We start from the raw sequence: 19,473 nt of genomic DNA on the forward strand, positions 1-19,473 counted from the left end.
CTCTCTGTGGCCCCTCCCCCTCGACACCTCTCTCTGTTCTCCTGTGTTGATGCTGTCCCTGCGATCATCTCTCAAAACTCTAACTTTGTGAAGAACAGTTTGATCATGGCCTACACCACTGCGGGGGGCACCAAGAAGAAAGTGTGCTATTACTATGACGGTAGGTCCCGCACCGGAGCACCGGGAGCTTACGGGGCTAGCACTAACCACGGAGCTAAGGCATTAGTGGGATTGTGCAGCTAGCATGGCTAACGACGAAGAGGAGGAGGTGTTGATGAGTGTCGGCTCCGGCGTAAGGGCTCATTATTCGCATTTTCCGTGGGTTTTTCGCGGATTTATCGACTGTTTCGTCAGAGAACACCGGCGATATGGATGTGAACAGAGTGTAGGAGTCCTGTGAATGAATGAGAGGAGGTTGTGGGTTGGACAGACGTCGTGCCTGACACTGCTCTTCACCCTCATTGTCTGAACTCCTACGTGTAGTCTCTCACGTCACAATCCGATGCGCCCTATCAAGTGAAAAAGTTTAGTCAAATCTATTCAAATGATATTCTTGCACTGCTAGTCCACACACTGTCTGGAAGAGGAACTGAGTCAATCTAGTGCAATCTAGTTCAAGCACATAACAGACTATCATACATATATTATATCCTTTGGGTTGGATTAATGGCTTTGTCTTTTTGGCCACTTTAATTAGAGAGGATGTCATTTCCTGGATAGCCATGTGATGTCCCAACACTTACTCGGAAGTTCCTTTGGTACAGTGCTAAACTGAGCAGTATAATTGATTGAGCGTTTGTCCACTGATCCAAAGGTCAATGGTTCAATCCCAGCTCATACTGGTGTACCCAAAGCCTTATTGGATAGGATAGCACGGGGGAGAGACAATCTGAATGCTAGATTATAAATGCGAATTATAAATGGTAAATATGAATACTTTTTCCCCCCCCCCCACGCTCCTTCCAGGTGACATTGGGAATTATTACTATGGCCAAGGTCACCCAATGAAGCCCCATCGCATCAGGATGACCCACAACCTTCTCCTGAACTACGGGCTGTACAGGAAAATGGAGATCTATGTAAGTGTAAACCCGCACAGGTAACATACGAGACTCTTCAGGGCTGACCGTATGTTGTCCTCCATCAGAGACCACACAAAGCCACCGGAGACGAAATGACCAAATACCACAGTGACGATTACATCAAGTTCCTCCGGTCGATAAGGCCCGACAACATGTCAGAATTCAGCAAGCAGATGCAGAGATGTACGTACTGTCTAAACTATGTGTGATCAGTCTGTCTGTGCCTAAGGCGGGGTATTGTTTAATGAGTGTACAGTTCAATATATTTATGCAGTGATTCTTGAAAATATAGTTAGACTAGACAAATTGCAGTAAATTGTTTTGAGCTTTATTTACAGTGATTTCAAAAGGTTTTCAAAATTCATTACTTGAATTATATATATATATATTTTTAAATCTTACCCTTCTGAATTACATTAAAATGGGTCTTTAAAAAGTCTTCTGTTTTTCCAGTTAATGTTGGAGAGGACTGTCCTGTGTTCGATGGCCTGTTCGAGTTCTGTCAGCTTTCAGCTGGAGGCTCAGCTGGTAAGTACCAGGAACACGATGGTATAACTATCATTTCAACAATTCTTGGACCCTCTTTGGACATCAAGCCAGGTTGATAAAACACAGTTCCTTGATGTGGCTCTGCTTACTTAAAGTGCATGTGACAGAATTTAATGCTTTCCTAAATATCCAATTAATTTGAAGGGAGCAAAATAATGAACTGAATTACAGAAATGTCAAACCACAGAAAGTGACAAAATAATGAGCTAAATCATTGCTTTCACCTACTCTATAAAATGCTCTTTAATGTTTAGAAAGTATTACAATATTATGTCTTGGTAGTTGTAGATTTTTAGGTGTGAATATTAAGAAATCTTTTGACGTTGTTGTGCACAGCTGGCTCAGTGAAGCTGAACAGGCAGCAGACCGACATTGCCGTCAACTGGGCCGGAGGCCTTCACCACGCCAAGAAATCTGAGGCTTCTGGCTTCTGCTACGTCAACGACATCGTCCTGGCCATCCTCGAGCTGCTCAAGTGTGTTCAACTGAGTTTTTTTCCTATTATGCATCACATTATTTTGTACTAATTGGTCCCTTCCTTCCTGTTGCCCTTGCCCAGGTACCACCAGAGAGTGCTGTACATAGACATAGACATCCACCACGGCGATGGCGTGGAGGAGGCCTTTTACACCACAGACCGGGTCATGACCGTGTCCTTCCACAAATACGGAGAGTACTTCCCCGGAACTGGCGACCTCAGGGTGAGCTGTGGTCTTTGTCATTTTTTGTATAGTGTAGCGATTTCAGGAAGTACTCATACCTCTATTTTTCTAGCCGTAATATTATCTTAAAGTCTGATTGTTTTAAAAACCTAATTTTATTGTGTCTAATCAGGATATTGGAGCTGGGAAAGGCAAATATTATGCTGTGAACTTCCCACTCCGAGACGGCATTGATGATGAGTCCTATGAACAAATCTTCAAGCCGGTGAGTATTACTTGTGACAAACTACAATGTTATGTAGTAGTTGGAATCCTTTTTTGCCGTTGTGTATTGTAAAAGTTTGAAAAGGTTGAGGAAGAAATAGAAAGATTTGTGTATGTAATGTGTGCAGGTAATGGCCAAAGTGATGGAGATGTACCAGCCTAGTGCGGTGGTGCTTCAGTGCGGGGCGGACTCTCTGTCAGGGGACCGGCTCGGCTGCTTCAACCTCACCATACGTGGTGAGATTCCCTTTGTCAGTGAACATTAATGCAGTGGGTCCCTCGGAGGTCTGTATCTGTTTGTTGTACATAACTTTAAAGAGACTCGATGGATCACTTTTGTACTCGCTACTGCCACCTCAGGTCTTTCATGTAATTACAGTTTCTGACAGTGCAGGATTTTAGAGGCAGTTGTGGTGAATGGGTCTGGGCTCCTTCTTTACATTAGGACACTGCTGGAGCAAGTAGGGGTAGACAATAGATTGTTTTAACATTTTTTAAACTCCGTCTAGTCCCTTTAATAAAGAAGACAAATCATGCTAAATTTGCATTATTTTTATTTTAATCATATAACATTTTTCCTTTGTCAAAATTATTTCTCGCTTAGTATTTTTCTTTATTCATACAGTTTTCAGTAATCCTGTTAACTTCAGTTGTGTCATGCACTACTGAAGTGCTCCGATCTGTATTTTACTGGAATTTGCTCCGTCTTAGAGGGAATCCAAAACTTTCCTCCACATGTTTAAAACCCATAATATATCACTGGACCTGTTTTGTGCTCAAAGTGTGTTCATCATGGCACTCAGATTTGCTAACGTGCCGTTGGCTGAAATTTTACAATGCTCAGGGTTTCAGCTGGGCCTTAAGTCGTCAAATGAAGTGATCCAAAATCAAGGCCTGAAATGTCATGAGAAAGTATTAAATTGAATACAAACGGGCATTCCATCGAAATTTCTTGGAAAATTATGACATTTCTCAACAATTTTCTACAGTTAAAAATGCCAAAAATCTTTCCTCTGTTTGATTAAATGTTTGACAATCTTGAAAAAAATTAAAATTACATTAAAAACATCAATTTGACTTGACCCTAATGTTTGTAAGCATATGTTAGCTTTAAATCTGTTGTTTACTTAGTTATTTTAGTTTTGCAAATTCTGCTTATGGCTACATTAAAGGGTGTGTTTAGAATGATCATGATGATGATGAATCTTGTCGGCCCTGTGTCTTGCTTAGGACATGCCAAGTGTGTGGAGTACATGAAGTCCTTTAACCTTCCCCTGCTGATGCTGGGGGGAGGGGGTTACACCATCCGCAACGTCGCCCGCTGCTGGACCTATGAGACAGCTGTGGCCCTGGACACAGACATCCCAGATGGTACAGGCTACTTCTTTACATGTGTGGATGAATACAATCATGTTGCTGATGTCTCTAATGAGTGCTGTGCTGGTTCGATCTATTCTCACTTTGTCTTTTGCAGAACTACCATACAACGATTACTTTGAATACTTTGGGCCAGATTTCAAACTGCACATCAGCCCGTCCAACATGACCAACCAGAACACGCAGGAGTACATGGACAAAATAAAGTGAGCTGAGCGTTTCCTTTAAACCGTTTGTAATATGTAGCAGGCTGAGCATCTCCCTTTCTCTCTGTACAGGCAGCGTCTGTTTGAGAACCTGCGCATGTTGCCTCACGCTCCGGGGGTGCAGATGCAGGCCATCCCTGAGGACGCTGTACCAGAAGAGGCGGTGGACGAAGACACGGAGGACCCAGACAAGCGCCTGTCCAGTAAGTCAATCATTAGTCTTAGTCTTTGTGTACGGATTACAGTCATGAATTGTTTGTTTCAGTCCGAGCCACAGATAAACGGATCGCGTGCGATGAGGAGTTTTCCGACTCTGAAGATGAAGGAGAGGGAGGCAGGAGGAACGTGGCCAACAACAAAAAGGGAGCGAAGAGGCCACGAGTGGACGAGGACAAGAAGGAGATCGAGGACAAGAAGACTGGTGTGTTCATAATTCAATGGTTCTTTTGTCTGGTTCTGGTACTAAAATCATATACATAAGTTTTCTGTTCTGCTCATTCCCTAGAAATCAAAGAAGAGGAGAAGTCTAAGGACATTAGTGCTGACAAAACTGACTTGAAAAGGTAGTGGGACCTGTGTTCTTTTGTTTAGCGTAGTATTGTATGAAATCAAGAGGAGATGCACTGACATTGACTTGTGTTACAGTGTGAAAGCAGAGCAGACGAGCAGTGCCTGACGTGCTCTCTAACTGCCTCATGGTGCTGTCCATCCCTCACCCAGACACCCACAATGAAGCATTATATTTATTCTGAAGCTGATTTTGTACCTGCATCTTTTCGTGTCGGCCATCGATCCCTTTATTAGCCATGTTATTGAGGCCTTTCGAAACCGTCTCCAATGTGCTCAGTCTTCTGAATTGTTTTTTTTAGCAGCAAGACTTTAGATGGCAAACGATCATGTCTCAATTTTGATATTTTGCATTTATCAATAAACTTTTTATACAATCTTGTTTTTTTGTGTGTAATCATTTTCCTTTAACTATGATAGTGAAATATTCCAATTGTTTGATATGCAAGACACTAGCTTTTATAGTTTCTTACTTTCTGCACTTTTGACTGTGTGGAGGTGCTGCTGCTGCAGGTATAGCCACCAGATGGCACCAAAGACCAAGCAAAAATAATGTTATGCGAAACATTGTCCAGTATTATCTTTTGACCTACTGTAATACCCTATCCGCACAGAAGCTGCTTCCATCACAAACATGTCTAGTACACACAAAAAAGTGTGACTGTAGGTGCAGACATTGGGACTGATATATATATATATATATATATATATATATATATATATATATATATATATATATATATATATAAACTTACTTTTATTTAAAGACCCTATACCTTTATTTTTATTTTTTATTATAAACAATGAAAAGAACAGCCACTAAATGAAATTGTTAGTTGTGGTTAAAAATTCATACCTGACTTTTCCAATCTATTTGTAGCATCCAAATTCTTTATAGGCACATTTTCACAACTGTCTCTGTCACAGAAATGCTAGAAAACATGGCTGCAAGTTCATAAAATTGATGCAAATGCTTTAATTGACTGCAGTGTTTTTCCCACAAATGTCTGAGTTTACAATATACTGTCACTAAACCCGGTCAAACATCAGATAGTGAATATGTCGCAGTTTTATGACTTTACTGTTGTGATGTTTCTGATCAGAAATGCTTTACTGCAGCTTTAGATTGTGAGGTCACAGAAAGGTCACTGCCAAAATAAATGGATATCAACCATAATTGAAAAAAAAAACATACTTTTTCTTTTAACCCTGTGAGTAGGCCTACACTTTGTACTTTGTTAGTTTCCACCACAGGAGATGGTCCACAGGTTGCCCCAAGATGTTGATTATTGTGAGGACTTATGTACCTGACTGGACCATGCATAACTCGCAAGTCATTGTGAGATGAGAATTATAGCTAAAAAGCACCCGAAAGCTATAATCTCCTTACTAACGACTGAAGATATTTTCAAAGAACACACTCTCGGTACATTTTATTCACATTTATTTTCACTTTTAGTGTGCTCCGGGGAAATTAGAACACCTTTAGCACACACATTTTAATAGCATTTTCAAAGGCAAAGTTACATTCCATCTCAAGAGTCAAATTGGCCAAAGCGTCTTCACTATTTACAAAATGAAAACATGAACAAGATGCTACACAAACATTTGCATCTGAGAAGTCTCCGGGTACAGTACGCTCCCGACGGCACAGTGTAGACAGCAACGCTCGCCACGTCACAGCTTGGTCATGGTTAAAAGTCGTCTGGGATGCTTTCGAGAGTGTGGGTTTTAAAAATGGCTGGATGGAAATAATCTGCAAACTTCATGTGCTCCTTGAGATCAAGATTTCGTTTTGTACAATAATCACAGTTAAAAACTCCTCCGCCTATACATACTTACATTTAAAAAGGTCGTACAAGAAAGCCTAGAAGTGGTATTCCTACAGTCTCTGATGGAGAGCTAAGGCTGGCTGCTGATGTAAACTTTGTGGTCCTCCTCAGTGGACGCTGGTCTCATGTTTGTTTGTTGATTTGTTTGTTGGTTGGTTTGTTGTGGACTTCAAAGATCAATGACCCCCTACCCTGCAATAACAGCTCCACCCCAAGGCCGCGTCCTTTTTACATTTTGTATAAAAATCCAAAATAAAAATAATACTGTTGAAAAAATATATGGCTGAATGTAGTTAATTGGTTTTACAAATCAAAGCCACCCGCTGTCACAGCCCAGGGCAGGGAGGGCCGAGCGGGTTTTGTGTCAGGGGCCTATGGGACAGGACGACAAAGGTTTCAGATCACATAGTTCTTGTGGCCACAGGGGGCGCTGTCACTCCGCTGCAGGGGCCTCTGCAGGAGCCTCCGCAGGAGCCTCTGCTGGTGCTGCTTCCTGTGCAGGAGCTGGTTCTGCTGGTGCAGATTCCGCTGGGGCAGGGGCTGGTTCTACTGGGGCAGGGGCGGGCTCCTCTTTAGGGGCCTCTGGGGCCGGCTCAGCGGGTTTCTCCTCTGTTTTGGGCTCTTCTGTGGGAGCTGGCTCTGCAACAGGGGCTTCAGCTTCAGGTTTGGGCTCCTCTGCAGCCGGCTCTGTGCTGGGGGCTGCCTCTCCTTCAGCCTTGGGCTCCTCTACTGCTGCTGATGCTGCTGCGCCTTCTGCCGGGGCCTCAGTGTTGCTCTCTGCCCCTTCAGCTACGCCCTCTGTGGCCCCCTCTCCTGTCTCCTTCTTGGTCTTCTTGAAGGAGAAGCCACTGAGTTTGAAGGACTTTTTGAAGGAGAAGCGCTTCTTCTTCTTGGGCGTGTCGGTGCTGGCGGTTGCCTCCGCTTCAGGCTTGGCCTCACCTTCGGGTGCTGCCTCTATTTTGTCAGCTGCGGTCCCATTCTCTGCAGGGGCCTCTGCTTTGACCTCTCCATCCTCTTTAGGAGCCTCCTCTGCTGGAGCACTGCCATTGGCCTGAGCTTCCTCTTTACCAACTTCAGCTGCTGCATCACCGTTGGCTTTGACGTGGCCATTTTCCTGAAACAAACAAACACATTAATCAGTCAGAGCCACCATTTTACAAGTTCTACACAATGCTCGAGATCCAGCCGTAACAATGGAGTCACACTTGGACAGTGCTTTAATGGACTGTATCATTCCACTCAAATAAACGACAACCACGACCATAAAACTGTGCGTCTGTTTCTAACCAACTAAGTGACATCAGAGCCTAGTCATTACACTTGCTCGCATGGACACAGTCTATGAAGTCCAACAATGCCATTCCAAGTTTTGTTATTGTTTCTCTATCGCCCACGCGCCACCAGAGGGCAGCGCTGCTCCACTTTCCTCGCCGCTCACTCAAACAACAGCTGCAGGTTTTGCGTTCGGAGGATCTACACTGAAACTGAACGCGCAACCCGCTGCATCTGCCCCGACGTGTTAACTGTGACAAATCCAGCGGCCCCGTGTCCCAGCCAGGCCAGCCCTGCCTCCCACTGAGCAACCCCCCTCCCATGGCCCAGTGCCCCCCGCTCTCTGCCCCGCGTCCACAGTCAGCAACAGCAGCAGCTCGGGAACAAAAGGCGTGGTGCTCGGTGGCCTTTTGTTGGCGTCCCAAATCAATATCTGAAACATGTATTCTCATATATTTCTCAATTAAGGTTTGCCAGATATGTTTGTGCACAAGCATCGCTATCCACGCATCAAAAGAAAAGCGCACACAATCAACTGTTGCTCCGGTGTCCGTATCCACCTTTTCTTTTTTCTCTCTTTGCTTTTTTTTGTTTTTGTTTTTTTTTCTACGCGCGTCGGGCACCGCTGCGTGGGTTTACCTGCTGCCCGTTGGTTTTGGCGGGTGAGACAGCTGCCTCTCCGGGCTTTTCCGCCGCAATCTCAGCTCTCCCAGTTGCCTTCGCCAGTTGCGCTCCCATTCTGCTGCCGCTGAGCCGCTCGCCCCAACAAAGAAGAAGAAGAAAAAGAAAAAGAAGAAGTAGGCGATCCGAAGCGAACAAAGACCCGAGTCTGCGCGGTGATAACGGGGTCGCCCCTCAGCTGCGTCCCCCCCGGTGTGTTCAGCTCTCCCTCTACGGCGAGCGGCCAAGTTGGAAAAACGCACGGTCCCCGGCGCAGTGGAAGTGGGTGAAGGAGGAAAAAACGATACGTGATTTTAAAATCCCCCGACGTCCCTGCGCACACGGAAAATCCCTTCTTTGCTGCTAATAAGATGGGAGTCCAACGCCCAAAGTGCCCAGATGAATGGGTCTCGAAGCGATGACGGCACCACAGATGAGAGCAGCCAATGACAGAGCGCGCACGTTCGGGAGGGCGGCGCGTAAAGGCAAAAGGGGGCGAACAATGAGCTGACAATGGGGAGCAGCGCTGCGTTCAAGGCGCACAGACATTCGTTTTTACGCAATACTTCGACAACTTTATTGTACAAAGTAGGAATGGAAAAAAGCCAAGGGGTCTTAAGCACTTTTCAGGTCAACTACCCCCAAAACTGAGGATGGACTGGAGTTACAGCCAGTGTGCGCATCCAATTGTGTAAAGCGTTTAAAGGCCCTGTACCCGATTTTTTTTTTTTTTTTTTGCCTTAACAATGAAAGAGGGAGAAAGTGTTGTAGTCCAAGCTCATTCCTAAAATTCCAAACTCATTTCTAACCTCCCAATCCATCATGAGTTTAAGCAAGCAAGTTTTGCAACCTTTAGGGAAAAAAATTGAACTGTAGTCGCGACTGATTTTTTGGTCGGTCCAGCTGGGCAGTCACAAAAGCCCATGGCTTTAAAGTGCAAATGTGGAATCGAGGAGACAATTCGCATTTAACCTCCCCGCCTTAACCGAGCATATTTTCTCCAGTTCGGCTTTACCCAAATCTAAAAACTTCTCGACTGGAGAGTTTACAGCCTATAGGCCAGGGTAATACCTACTTTTTTAGTCTCAGTTTTGATGGGTTTTTTATGCCATTTTGACGCTTTTTCAAGAAGCTTTAACTTTGTGCTTGGTTTAGGTGAGAGAGATTAAAATGGATCCTCATCTCTAGTACGCACATCATCATAAGGAGTAGACCAAATGTTCTACAGGGAACCTTGAAAACCAAGCAATGACGGTCACTCATGGTTCTCAAACTTTTCACAGCACCTCATAAAATATTTGACCTGCCACATACCACTTCATAAAAACCTGTCCAGTAAGAAATGTGTTCAAGCTTGAAGCAAAAGATAAAGCACCCAATTATGTAGGCTGCGTAAACAAACATGAAACGTTATTGCACGTTTAAAACTAGAGTTGTCAAAGGTCATCGTCTACTCACTCGAGGATTGGCCAAACATGAGATTTTCCCACCAAGACAATTCACAGGTGCCTTTGTTTTCCTTAAGCTTTCAGGGAACTAAAACCTGGTCAAAGAATATCCAAAGCTTGTAAAGACCGGTGTACTTTATCTTGAAATGATTGCGAATGGTTTCGAGGTGTAGGCCGCTCATGAAAAGTTGTGTTGTGTGCTTATGCTGATCTCCTGTTGATGGCCGTGTGGTGCCCAGAGGGATCGGGGGAAGTGCTGGAACGCTTTGGGATCATTTACAAGTCAAACGTGAGATGGTGTGAGGGCTTTTTCGTAGCCCTTTACTGTAGGTGAGCTCCTGCCACTCCGTCCTATAATCTGTTATCATTGCAATGCAAAGCAGGCCAGCGGCTCACCTGACATGCACGCCATCCCCCAACCCTTGCTTCATCTGCGAGCCCGGCCCTTCAGTGTGTTTGTAACTGACACAGGCCAGAGTGACCAGCATCAGAAGTGGGATGGGTGAGATGCAGATGATGTTGAATATTGTAGATTTTCAAAGTTTAAGTGACATTTCCTATTCGCTTTTGTCTGTGAAACCTTTCCCAGCAGTGTTGACCATGAGAAGGAAAACACAGTGGATGTTGTGAAGCTGTTGTTCATGCATGACAGTAGCCTGTTTGTTTGCTGTACTGGTGCTTACAGGAATACTCCAGTGCCCTGTGGGAAAAGACTGACTCAATCTGCTGCTAAGACCCATGATTTGTCCCTGCGCCTCCTGAACAAAGGCAGAGGAACCCTACACCGGGCCGCGAGAGGTGATCCAGTTTCCCATAAGCTGTGGGTTTTTGTTTCGGAAGGCGAGGTGCTGGCTCTGTTCGTTACATGTTGGGGCGGGCCCGCAAGAGGGGCAGATGGAGCCCCCCCTCTGTGCCGCGGCGACTGCTGACTCCACTGTGACTTCACACTTGGCACACTCTGAAGCATTTGCATATGTGTAGCATTGCTGTAAACATGTTCACTGTGGTTAGAAAGGGGGGTTGTCTGAAAGGCACAGAACAGTTAATTACAGTAGTACTTGTTGAGTTATTGTCTGAGCATTATTAGGGGTTTTCCAGATAGACCACATACTGTACATTATTGTCATATATTCGGATGAGTACATCCGTAAGTGTGACATTTTTCACATGACAAACAGTTTGGATGATCCTAGTTTATGTAGCCACATGAAATCACATGATAAGCATACATCCTGTGGGAAGAATCCTGCTCCTGGACTTCACATTACTTTTACATCACCTGTCAAGTGTGGGCCAGAACAAAGTTGCATCCCACTTTTACGTGCAAACTCGGGTTTCCTCGATGCATAAATCACCTCAAGCAGCGATACTGCAGACCTTTCACCAAGCAGATCACTCAGGTCTGTCTTTGACATTTGGTTTAATATCCGCTGGTGTGCCGTGCTGTGCCATTTCACGGCAAAGTACATTTAGAAAGAAAGAAAGTTTGCAACAGGCCAGATTCTTTACTGGCCTGCTTGACAGCTCACACTTCTGAGGGAGCCATGACCTGTCCACCAACAGTTAGAGCTCCACAAATTAGATTTTATGTTTTAAGCTCAAAAATAGTGTCCATTGAGCAAATATTGTTTGGAATAGAAAGGTAGAAAACAAGCTTGTGAGTTGGGGTCGGACTTCAGTGACAGTGACCTTTTTTGCATGACTTAGACTTGCATATTCAAAACTTGGACTTGCAAACTGAAGACTTGCACTTGGTTCACGACTAACTAGTAGTCCTAAATGATTCGAACTTGGACACGAACAACGAGGGCTTCAAAACGTAAAAATCAAACGTTCTTGCAAGGGGATTCTGATTTGCCGTACCAAGCCAAGTCAGGACTGGTCTGTTATGCGTCTCAGCTTTTTGGCCGCAGTAGGTTGAGACATTGTGGACATGATACAGTCAGCACAATGCGCTCATTCTCTGCAGTGCATCCCTTTTGACTGATGGCAGGAAGCTGTTGATTAGCCGCTGCTCCCAGGCCCCACCGCCCCGCACCGCTCTATGGGAAGCCGGTCTAACGCTGGTCCCATAGCCAGTAGACCCCCAGAAAGCCCTACAGATAATCATGACTCTGTTCCAATGCCCCCTCCACCTCTCTTGGCTGCGGGGGCACATGGACATTTTCTTGGTGGAATGTCAGAAAGTCATTGTTATCAGCTTTAAAAGGTCCTCAGTGATTCATGAAAGTGGCGTTCCCAGCCCTTTACATGGCACAAGGCAGAATTTGCTAATTGCTCCAGTTTAGGAATGTGAAGGATGTGCTCCGTGCAGCCTGGGACTTGACTCCAGGTTCATGAATGAATAAGTCTGCACAACATATACTTTTGTAATCTTCTAACCTTCAGATTTTGTAAGAGGAATTGCGCTTTAAAGTCTACCTGTTCTTGGTGATAGCATGTTGCATCCGGTATTTGTTTTGCCTTTTGTGTGTCTTTTATACAGTATAGTAGGCAGTGATTAACCTTGGGGCATGTCTGGAGTTGTCAGCTCTCACAGTTCGACAGGTGCATGTTTCATAATCCACCTGCATGTCAACCTACTCTAAATCCATCAGCACTGCACTTGTTAGAATTCCTCCTATTTTTGAGGCCTAATCTATCATCACGGTTACATGAATGAAGGGAAAGTCGGATCTCTCGCCCAGTCTGACTAGAGGTTTCTCATAGATACGCTAGCTGCAAGCGCTAAATTAAAAATAATTCACCTCTCTTGGATTTGAGCTTAAACATAAGGGGAGACCCTAGTGTAGACCATGGGCCAGATCTTGTGCCTGGCGGAAAGAGCGCGCATACTCAAACTGACAAAAGGAACGTACATCTTGTGATTGGCGCTGCATCGCACTTGCGAGAGGGCGTCGCTTATAGATTTACACAGTGAGCTGATGGTACCCCAAATTCTTTTCCTCATTTACATCGCCTTGTGTTCTTCCTTAAGCATGATAGGCTATCGCAGGTCAAACTAAAAACTTTATTAACCCCGTCTTGAGCTAAACAATGTTCGTGTCCTGGGAGAAAGAGATGCAGCCTATGCCGGTCCCGCTGTGGTGCGGATCCCACTTGGCTGGAAACGCGAATGAAAAAAAAAAAGAATGTTGCGTTTTCTTTTACTCATTAATTGTCTGTGAGAATGTACACTAACAGAAAAGACAAATTGAGAGAGGGATATTGTACATTGTGCCACAACCCAATTACACAATGGAGATCTTTTTTTTTCACTCAAACTTGACTGTAAATACTGCTAAAGTGGCGCTAGCCCACAGTTGGCTTCACCCGTTAGCAAGTTAGCTTCTTCTCGTGATTCTATTAGTGTGTATTGCGCCTCCAACCCGGTGCAGGGAAAGTTGCACTGGTGGTTTTCTGGACATAGACATCAGGGAGAGAAGAAAGACCCCCCAATCGTCCCATTAACACTTGTATTACCTCCAGAGGGACTACGAAAAGGATTTATTAAGGTAAACAAGTTACTTAGTTCTTTAAGTTGTGCTTCACGCACACAGATCTTACACATATTTTTAGAAACTAGAAGGTCTTGGCTTTCAAATGAGGTATCACACTGACGCATAGGCTGTAAGCTCTCCTGTCAATACCCTTTAACATTTGGATATGGATAATTGTAGTAGTACCAGTAGCTGTAATGCTAACACTAAAATGCCATATAACAGGCTAAAGCTCCAAAGTGGCTCCAGTGGTTCTGTCTGAATGCACCAGCGGCTAATCGAAGCTAACTGTCACAACAAACATGTGCTGGGAAAGGTTAACTGGAAATGGAATAGATAAAGCCATGAAGATAAAGCTGTCATGTAGACTAAGACGAGACTGGTTTGACTGCTTAAATAAGTTGGAGTCAGACGTTTAGCATGGCTCGACTAAACTTTGCATGTAAACGTAATGAGTGTGTAAAAGGGGCAATGTTACATCAGATGAGTCAGCGCATCAGGGAAATGCACCCCCAAAACCAGTCCAACCAACCCTTCCGACAGAGTTCCGGCTCCTCATTAGCATTTCTTTTGAAGGGAAGGGGCAGTGCGAGTGAGGGGACCAGAGCGTGCCTTTGTGTTCAACAGGATCAGGAATGAGCAAGGTGCAAATAGGCTAAGCACAGCTGCCGTTTCCACACAGGATCGGACTAAATCCCATATTAAAGATGACTCAAGCGGTACTTCCATATAGTTGACTCTACATTAATGAGTCATTGGATTTTTTGATATGGGAACAAAGCATCTATATATTCATTGTAGCCAATTAATAAAAAGCTGCAATTTCATTTACTTTCTGGCCTCCAGCACTTTTACTCTCTTGATAAAATGGTCATCAAATGAACATAAAAGCTACATAGACCCACAAGCGAAAGTCCAACCTATGTGTGGCATGAAGGATTGAGTGTGTAAATAGTCCATTAGGAGAGTGAACTCATGCTACTGCCATATGCGATGACTTACGACTGGTTACTTCCCCCAGAGGCACCTGCTGGAAGTTCTGTGTCAAAAACCTGTCTGGAAAAGAATCCCCCTCTGTTCAACAAGCTCATATATTCATATTGTAAGTGTGGCAGTATCGCCTGCAGGCAGGCTCTGCCACGTAAATGTTTTGTTTTTGTTTCATTCTGTTCCGTTTACTCAGTCTTAAACCATACAGAATGGACGTAATAGTTTGTAATCTCAGCTTTATTTGTAGACATGCGGGAACACACGTACATGCTACTGCAGCCTGCTCTTAGACCCGGTGTCACACTCAAAGTGGTCCCCCTAGGAACACAACAATAACATTGCTATTGACACATCCTTTCTCTTTTTTTTTTTTCTTTTTTTTAATTTTTTTATAATATCTTTCAGCTTACTTTAACCAAAATTAACATTTTTTTATTTCTTTTCTTTTTTTTTTTTTTCATTACGGTGCAACAGCAGTCAGTAATAAAACAGTAAACAACCGTCACTTACAGTAGTCTTTCAGATATGCAGGTGTTTTAACCTGACGACCCGACCTAGTAACCGTGGTATCACCAGCTTTCTCAGTGGTTACTACCATCTGTGCTTTGGTCAAAGTCTCTGTTTGAGTGGGTGGAGTAGGTGGGCTGTGGTTGTGCCTGAGATGGCGACGATTACGCCTCAGGACACTACCTGACTCCAGCTCAACCTCGTATGATCTTGGGCTCACAGTCTTGAGTACTTTTGCAACTTTCCAGGTTTTGCAATGATCGAACGGTTGGACTCGCACACTGTCCCCTGGTTTGAGACAGTCCAAGTCCTTTGCTGTACGGTTGTAGTATTTCTCCTGTCTGTGTTTGTTGTTGATAAGTCCTTGTTCGTTGTTAGTCACTTCTGGCTCCAACAGTGACTCTTTTGTAGGCAGAAGCGTCCGGGTTCTCCTACTCAAAAGTCTCTGGGCTGGGCTTGTGTCAAGACCTTGGCTTGGAGTATTTCGATGATCCAGTATAGCCAAGTATGGGTCTTGTCCTGCAGCTGCGGCTTTCTGCATGAGCCGTTTTGCTGTTTTGACTGCAGACTCAGCTTTTCCGTTGCTTTGTGGGTATCCCGGTGAAGATGTTCGATGCTCGAATTCCCACTTTTCACTGAACTTTTTAAACTCCTGTGACGAATACTGCGGTCCATTATCGGAAATCAGCACATCCGGTATTCCTTGACGAGCGAAATGTGCTTTCAGCTTGTGGATTACTGTGGTGCTCTTGGTGTCTGGGAGATAGTCGACTTCCCAGAAGTTTGAATAATAGTCCACAGTTACCATGTAGTCCTTGTTATGCCATGAAAACAGATCACTTCCTACTTTGGACCACGGTCTGTAGGAAACATCATGGGGCTGTAAAGTCTCTTTTTGTTGTTTGGGGTCAACTGACCTGCAGATGTCACATTTGGATATGAAGGTCTTTATCTGTTCATTCATGCCCTGCCAGTACACACACTCACGTGCTCGTCTGAGGCATCCTTCGACTCCCAGGTGTGATGAGTGTATGCGGCAGGTGAGGTCGGCTCTGAGCGTGTCAGGGATAACTGCTCTTTCTCCCCTGAACACAATGCCATCCTGGAAGCTCAGCTCGTCCTGGAATGCAAAATAATGTTGTATGTCCAGAGTAATGTCTCTTTTGTGCTTAGGCCAACCTTTTTTGATCAGCTCTATCACTCTTTGTAACTTTGCGTCCTCTTTTGTCGCATCCCGGATTGCGGACAGTCTCTCTGCAGAAATCGGTAGGTAGGTTAGCATGTTAACAGTCTCTAGTTCGGACTCTGTGTCGCCCTGCGTACTGTCAGATAAGTATGCTCTGCTCAGCGTGTCTGCTAACAGCATGTCTCTACCTGGTACGTAAGTCACGTCAATGTCATATTTCTGCAGCCTGAGTAACATTCTCTGTAGTCTCTTTGGCGCACTAAGTAGTGGCTTTCTCACTATATTCTCAAGGGGTTTATGGTCACTCTGCACTGTCACCTTTCTACCATATGTATACTGGTGGAATTTTTCCATCCCAAAAACAATGGCTAAACATTCCTTTTCTATTTGGGCGTAACCCCTTTCGGTGGGAGTTAGCGCTCTGCTCGCGAAGGCTACAGGTTTACCTTTCTGAGTCAGGGCAGCACCTAGACCTGTCTCTGAAGCATCACACTGCAGCGTTAACTCCTCGGACTGGTCATAGTATTTCAGTAGTGGTGCGTCACTTATTTTGTCTTTCAGTCTGTTAAAAGCTGTCTCTTGCACCTCAGTCCACTCCCACATATTGTCCTTGTGTGTAAGTTGTCTCAAAACTTCACAGTCATCTGAAAGGTGAGCACAAAACTTTGACAAGTAGTTCAGCATCCCTACAAGTCTCTGTACACCTTTAACGTCTGTGGGCCTGGGCAAGTCTTTAATCGCCCGTACCTTCTCCGGGTCAATCCGAAGGCCCTCTGAAGTCAGTAAATGTCCAATGTAAGGGACTGACTCTCTCTTTAGCTTAAACTTGTCCGCATTCAACTTAATGTCCTTTTGCCTGCATCTCAGAAGAAAATGTCTCAGATTCTCATTGTGTCTCTCATTTGCCATTTCCTGTGTGTCTCCCTCACCTGTGATAAGTATATCATCTGCGATGACATAGGCCCCTGGTAAACCCTCCAGTGCCTGCATCAGCTTCCTTTGGAAGATTTCTGGAGCTGGGCTGATACCCATAGGCATCCTGAGCCATCGGTACCGCCCAAACGGGGTCGAAAACGTGGTGAGATAGCTTGACTCCTCGTCCAGCTTAACATGCCAAAACCCATGTTTTACATCACAAACTGTGAATACCTTGGCCTTTGAGAGTTCCGGTAAGATGTCATCAATAGTGGGTAGAGGGAAATGACTCCTCTTCAGCGCCTTGTTCAGCGGTTTGGGGTCAATGCAGATCCTTGGCTTTCCATTTGGCTTAGTCACCGACACCATGCTGCTTATCCAGTCTGTACTGCGCTCAACTGGTGCAATGATGCCTCTCCTCTCCAAGTCTTTAAGCTCTTCCTTGAGCGGTGCCATCAGAGCAACAGGCACTCTGCGCTTCGGGAGTTTCACTGGTGGGACACTTTTGTCTATTTCAATCTTGTACTCTCCTTCGAGGCAGCCTACACCAGTGAAAACATCTCTGAACTCAGTCTTTATCTGGTCCATGTTCGACAGCTGCTCACTTCCTTCTCGTGTATTCTCAGGACACTGCTTAGTCACTATGCTGTCTATTGCCAGGATGTTCTCATACTGTACTTTAATCAACTTCATGGCCTCACTAGCTTTTCTTCCAAGCAAGGGGATCCTGTCATCCTGGTCTACCACTTGGAACTCCAGCCTGTACAGCTTTTCATTTCTAGGATTTCTGAGCTTAACTTTACACTTTCCCAGCGGTTTCAGTCTTGTCTTGTTGTACATCACTAGTACTTTCTCTGTCTTGTCAAGTTGTGTGTCTGGACTTAGCATGTGCACAGGTATCACATTACAAGTAGCGCCACAGTCTATTTGGAAGTCAATCAGCTTTTTATTCAACACCATACCTGCGAAAAGCTGTTGGTTTTTACAGTGCGCCTCTTTCACTTGGTTAATTGTCTCTTGGTTTTCACACACGTCCGTTATGGTCATGATGTCCTCACATGATCCACTCGACTCTGATATTGTGTGTATCGGTCTGCTTTTCTTTACTCTCTCCAGCTTGGACTTACATTTTGAAGCAAAATGGTTCTCTTTTCCACACTTCTTACACTTCTTGCCAAAAGCTGGGCATTTATGCTTGTTTTTCTCATGCAGGTTACCACAAAATTTGCAGTCGATCTCCTCCTTCTTGTCTCTCCTTGGACTCCATTTCACTGCATGTATTTCTTCCAGTGTCTTTCCTTGTATTGTTTTGCTGTTTTCTCTTGAAAGTTCTGCAGCTCTGCATATTTGCATGCACTTATCCAGCGTTAAGTTTTCTTCTCTTAGCAGTCTTTCTCTCATAGCAGCGCTATTTGTACCACATACAATGCGATCTCTTATTAATGAGTCTTTTATGTCACCAAAGTTGCATGTGCTGGCCAAAACTCTCAGATCTGTAACATATTTGTCTATATTCTCGTCTTGTCCTTGGTTCCTCACAAAGAACTTGTATCTCTCAACAGTCTCATTAAGTTTTGGATTACAGTGATCATCGAACAACGCCATCATAGAACTCACTGTCCTCCTGGCCGTCGTCCTGCCACTCTCCAGCGTGGTCAAAAGCTCCCTTCCTCTCTCTCCGAGGAGGTAGTTGAACAACTTTACTTTTGTTGTTTCCTCCGCGCTGGGCAGAGTGAGGTCCGTGTACAATGTGAACTCCTCTTTCCAACTTTTCCATGTCTTCGCCAAGTTGGCAGAGTCCAACACCAGTGTGGGTGGCGGCTTCAGACCTTCCATCTTGAAGTCCACTTCTCTCGGTTCCTCACTGTCACTGTTTGTAGTTGGCCCTGACATCGGCCGTCTCTCGTTCGCGCTCCCGGGCTAGGCTAACAGCTAGCGGCACTTTTCTTACGTGGCAAAACTCTTCGCCTCGGGTACTTTCATGACCGCTGCCACCATGTTTCATTCTGTTCCGTTTACTCAGTCTTAAACCATACAGAATGGACGTAATAGTTTGTAATCTCAGCTTTATTTGTAGACATGCGGGAACACACGTACATGCTACTGCAGCCTGCTCTTAGACCCGGTGTCACACTCAAAGTGGTCCCCCTAGGAACACAACAATAACATTGCTATTGACACAGTTTTTATTATTTGCGTCATGCATTGCGTCGCCCTATAAATAGCGTGTGGTTCAGGTTACGCGCCCTCTGACCTCTCACTTCCGCCCCTGGTCTCCGGGCCACCCGGTTCGAGCGCTCCTTCATGTCTGCGCAGGGAACGTCAACCCGCTAATTAATGCGTTTTAATGCTAAATTGGTCCTAATGCAGAGCTTCTCCGCTACTTTAGCATGTCGGTGACGCTGGTATCTGGTGCGCTGTTTACATCGTCCAACTTTGCGACGCTCTTGTGGGAGGTAAGAGTGGCAGCTAGCCTT

General features: G+C 44.8%; 2 protein-coding genes across 2 annotated transcripts; one reads left to right on the forward strand and one right to left on the reverse strand.

The window, feature by feature from the left end:
* Nucleotides 1-35: 35 nt before the first annotated feature.
* LOC306974881 (histone deacetylase 2) lies at nucleotides 36-5,036 on the forward strand. The gene is made up of 14 exons (XM_079572281.1): nucleotides 36-160; nucleotides 967-1,079; nucleotides 1,148-1,265; nucleotides 1,536-1,610; nucleotides 1,968-2,106; nucleotides 2,191-2,332; nucleotides 2,466-2,558; nucleotides 2,686-2,794; nucleotides 3,788-3,928; nucleotides 4,032-4,140; nucleotides 4,213-4,343; nucleotides 4,406-4,561; nucleotides 4,646-4,703; nucleotides 4,786-5,036. The coding sequence occupies exons 1-14, from the start codon at nucleotides 106-108 to the stop codon at nucleotides 4,814-4,816; spliced, it is 1,470 nt and encodes a 489-aa protein (XP_079428407.1). The 5' UTR covers nucleotides 36-105; the 3' UTR covers nucleotides 4,817-5,036.
* Nucleotides 5,037-6,153: 1,117 nt separating this feature from the next.
* On the reverse strand, nucleotides 6,154-8,880 carry LOC306974578 (uncharacterized protein). The gene is made up of 2 exons (XM_079571890.1): nucleotides 8,451-8,880; nucleotides 6,154-7,653 (listed from the first exon to the last, which is right to left on the reverse strand). Exons 1-2 carry the CDS (start codon nucleotides 8,547-8,549, stop codon nucleotides 6,973-6,975), a joined length of 780 nt encoding a protein of 259 aa, XP_079428016.1. The 5' UTR covers nucleotides 8,550-8,880; the 3' UTR covers nucleotides 6,154-6,972.
* Between the last annotated feature and the right edge of the window lie 10,593 nt (nucleotides 8,881-19,473).

Source organism: Gobius niger, assembly GCF_951799975.1.
Source record: "Gobius niger genome assembly, chromosome: 15".
NCBI classification, from domain to species: domain Eukaryota; kingdom Metazoa; phylum Chordata; class Actinopteri; order Gobiiformes; family Gobiidae; genus Gobius; species Gobius niger.

What these genes read in the sequence shown, in the direction of transcription:
- LOC306974881 (XM_079572281.1), top strand. Translation starts at nt 106, where the DNA reads ATGGCCTACACCACTGCGGGGGGCACCAAGAAGAAAGTGTGCTATTAC. An exon ending in CAGCAAGCAGATGCAGAGAT is followed by an intron (nt 1,266 to 1,535) that starts GTACGTACTGTC and finishes CTGTTTTTCCAG; the next exon opens with TTAATGTTGGAGAGGACTGT. An exon ending in ATGAACAAATCTTCAAGCCG is followed by an intron (nt 2,559 to 2,685) that starts GTGAGTATTACT and finishes TAATGTGTGCAG; the next exon opens with GTAATGGCCAAAGTGATGGA.
- LOC306974578 (XM_079571890.1), bottom strand. Translation starts at nt 8,549, where the DNA reads ATGGGAGCGCAACTGGCGAAGGCAACTGGGAGAGCTGAGATTGCGGCG. An exon ending in CCAAAACCAACGGGCAGCAG is followed by an intron (nt 7,654 to 8,450) that starts GTAAACCCACGC and finishes TGTTTGTTTCAG; the next exon opens with GAAAATGGCCACGTCAAAGC.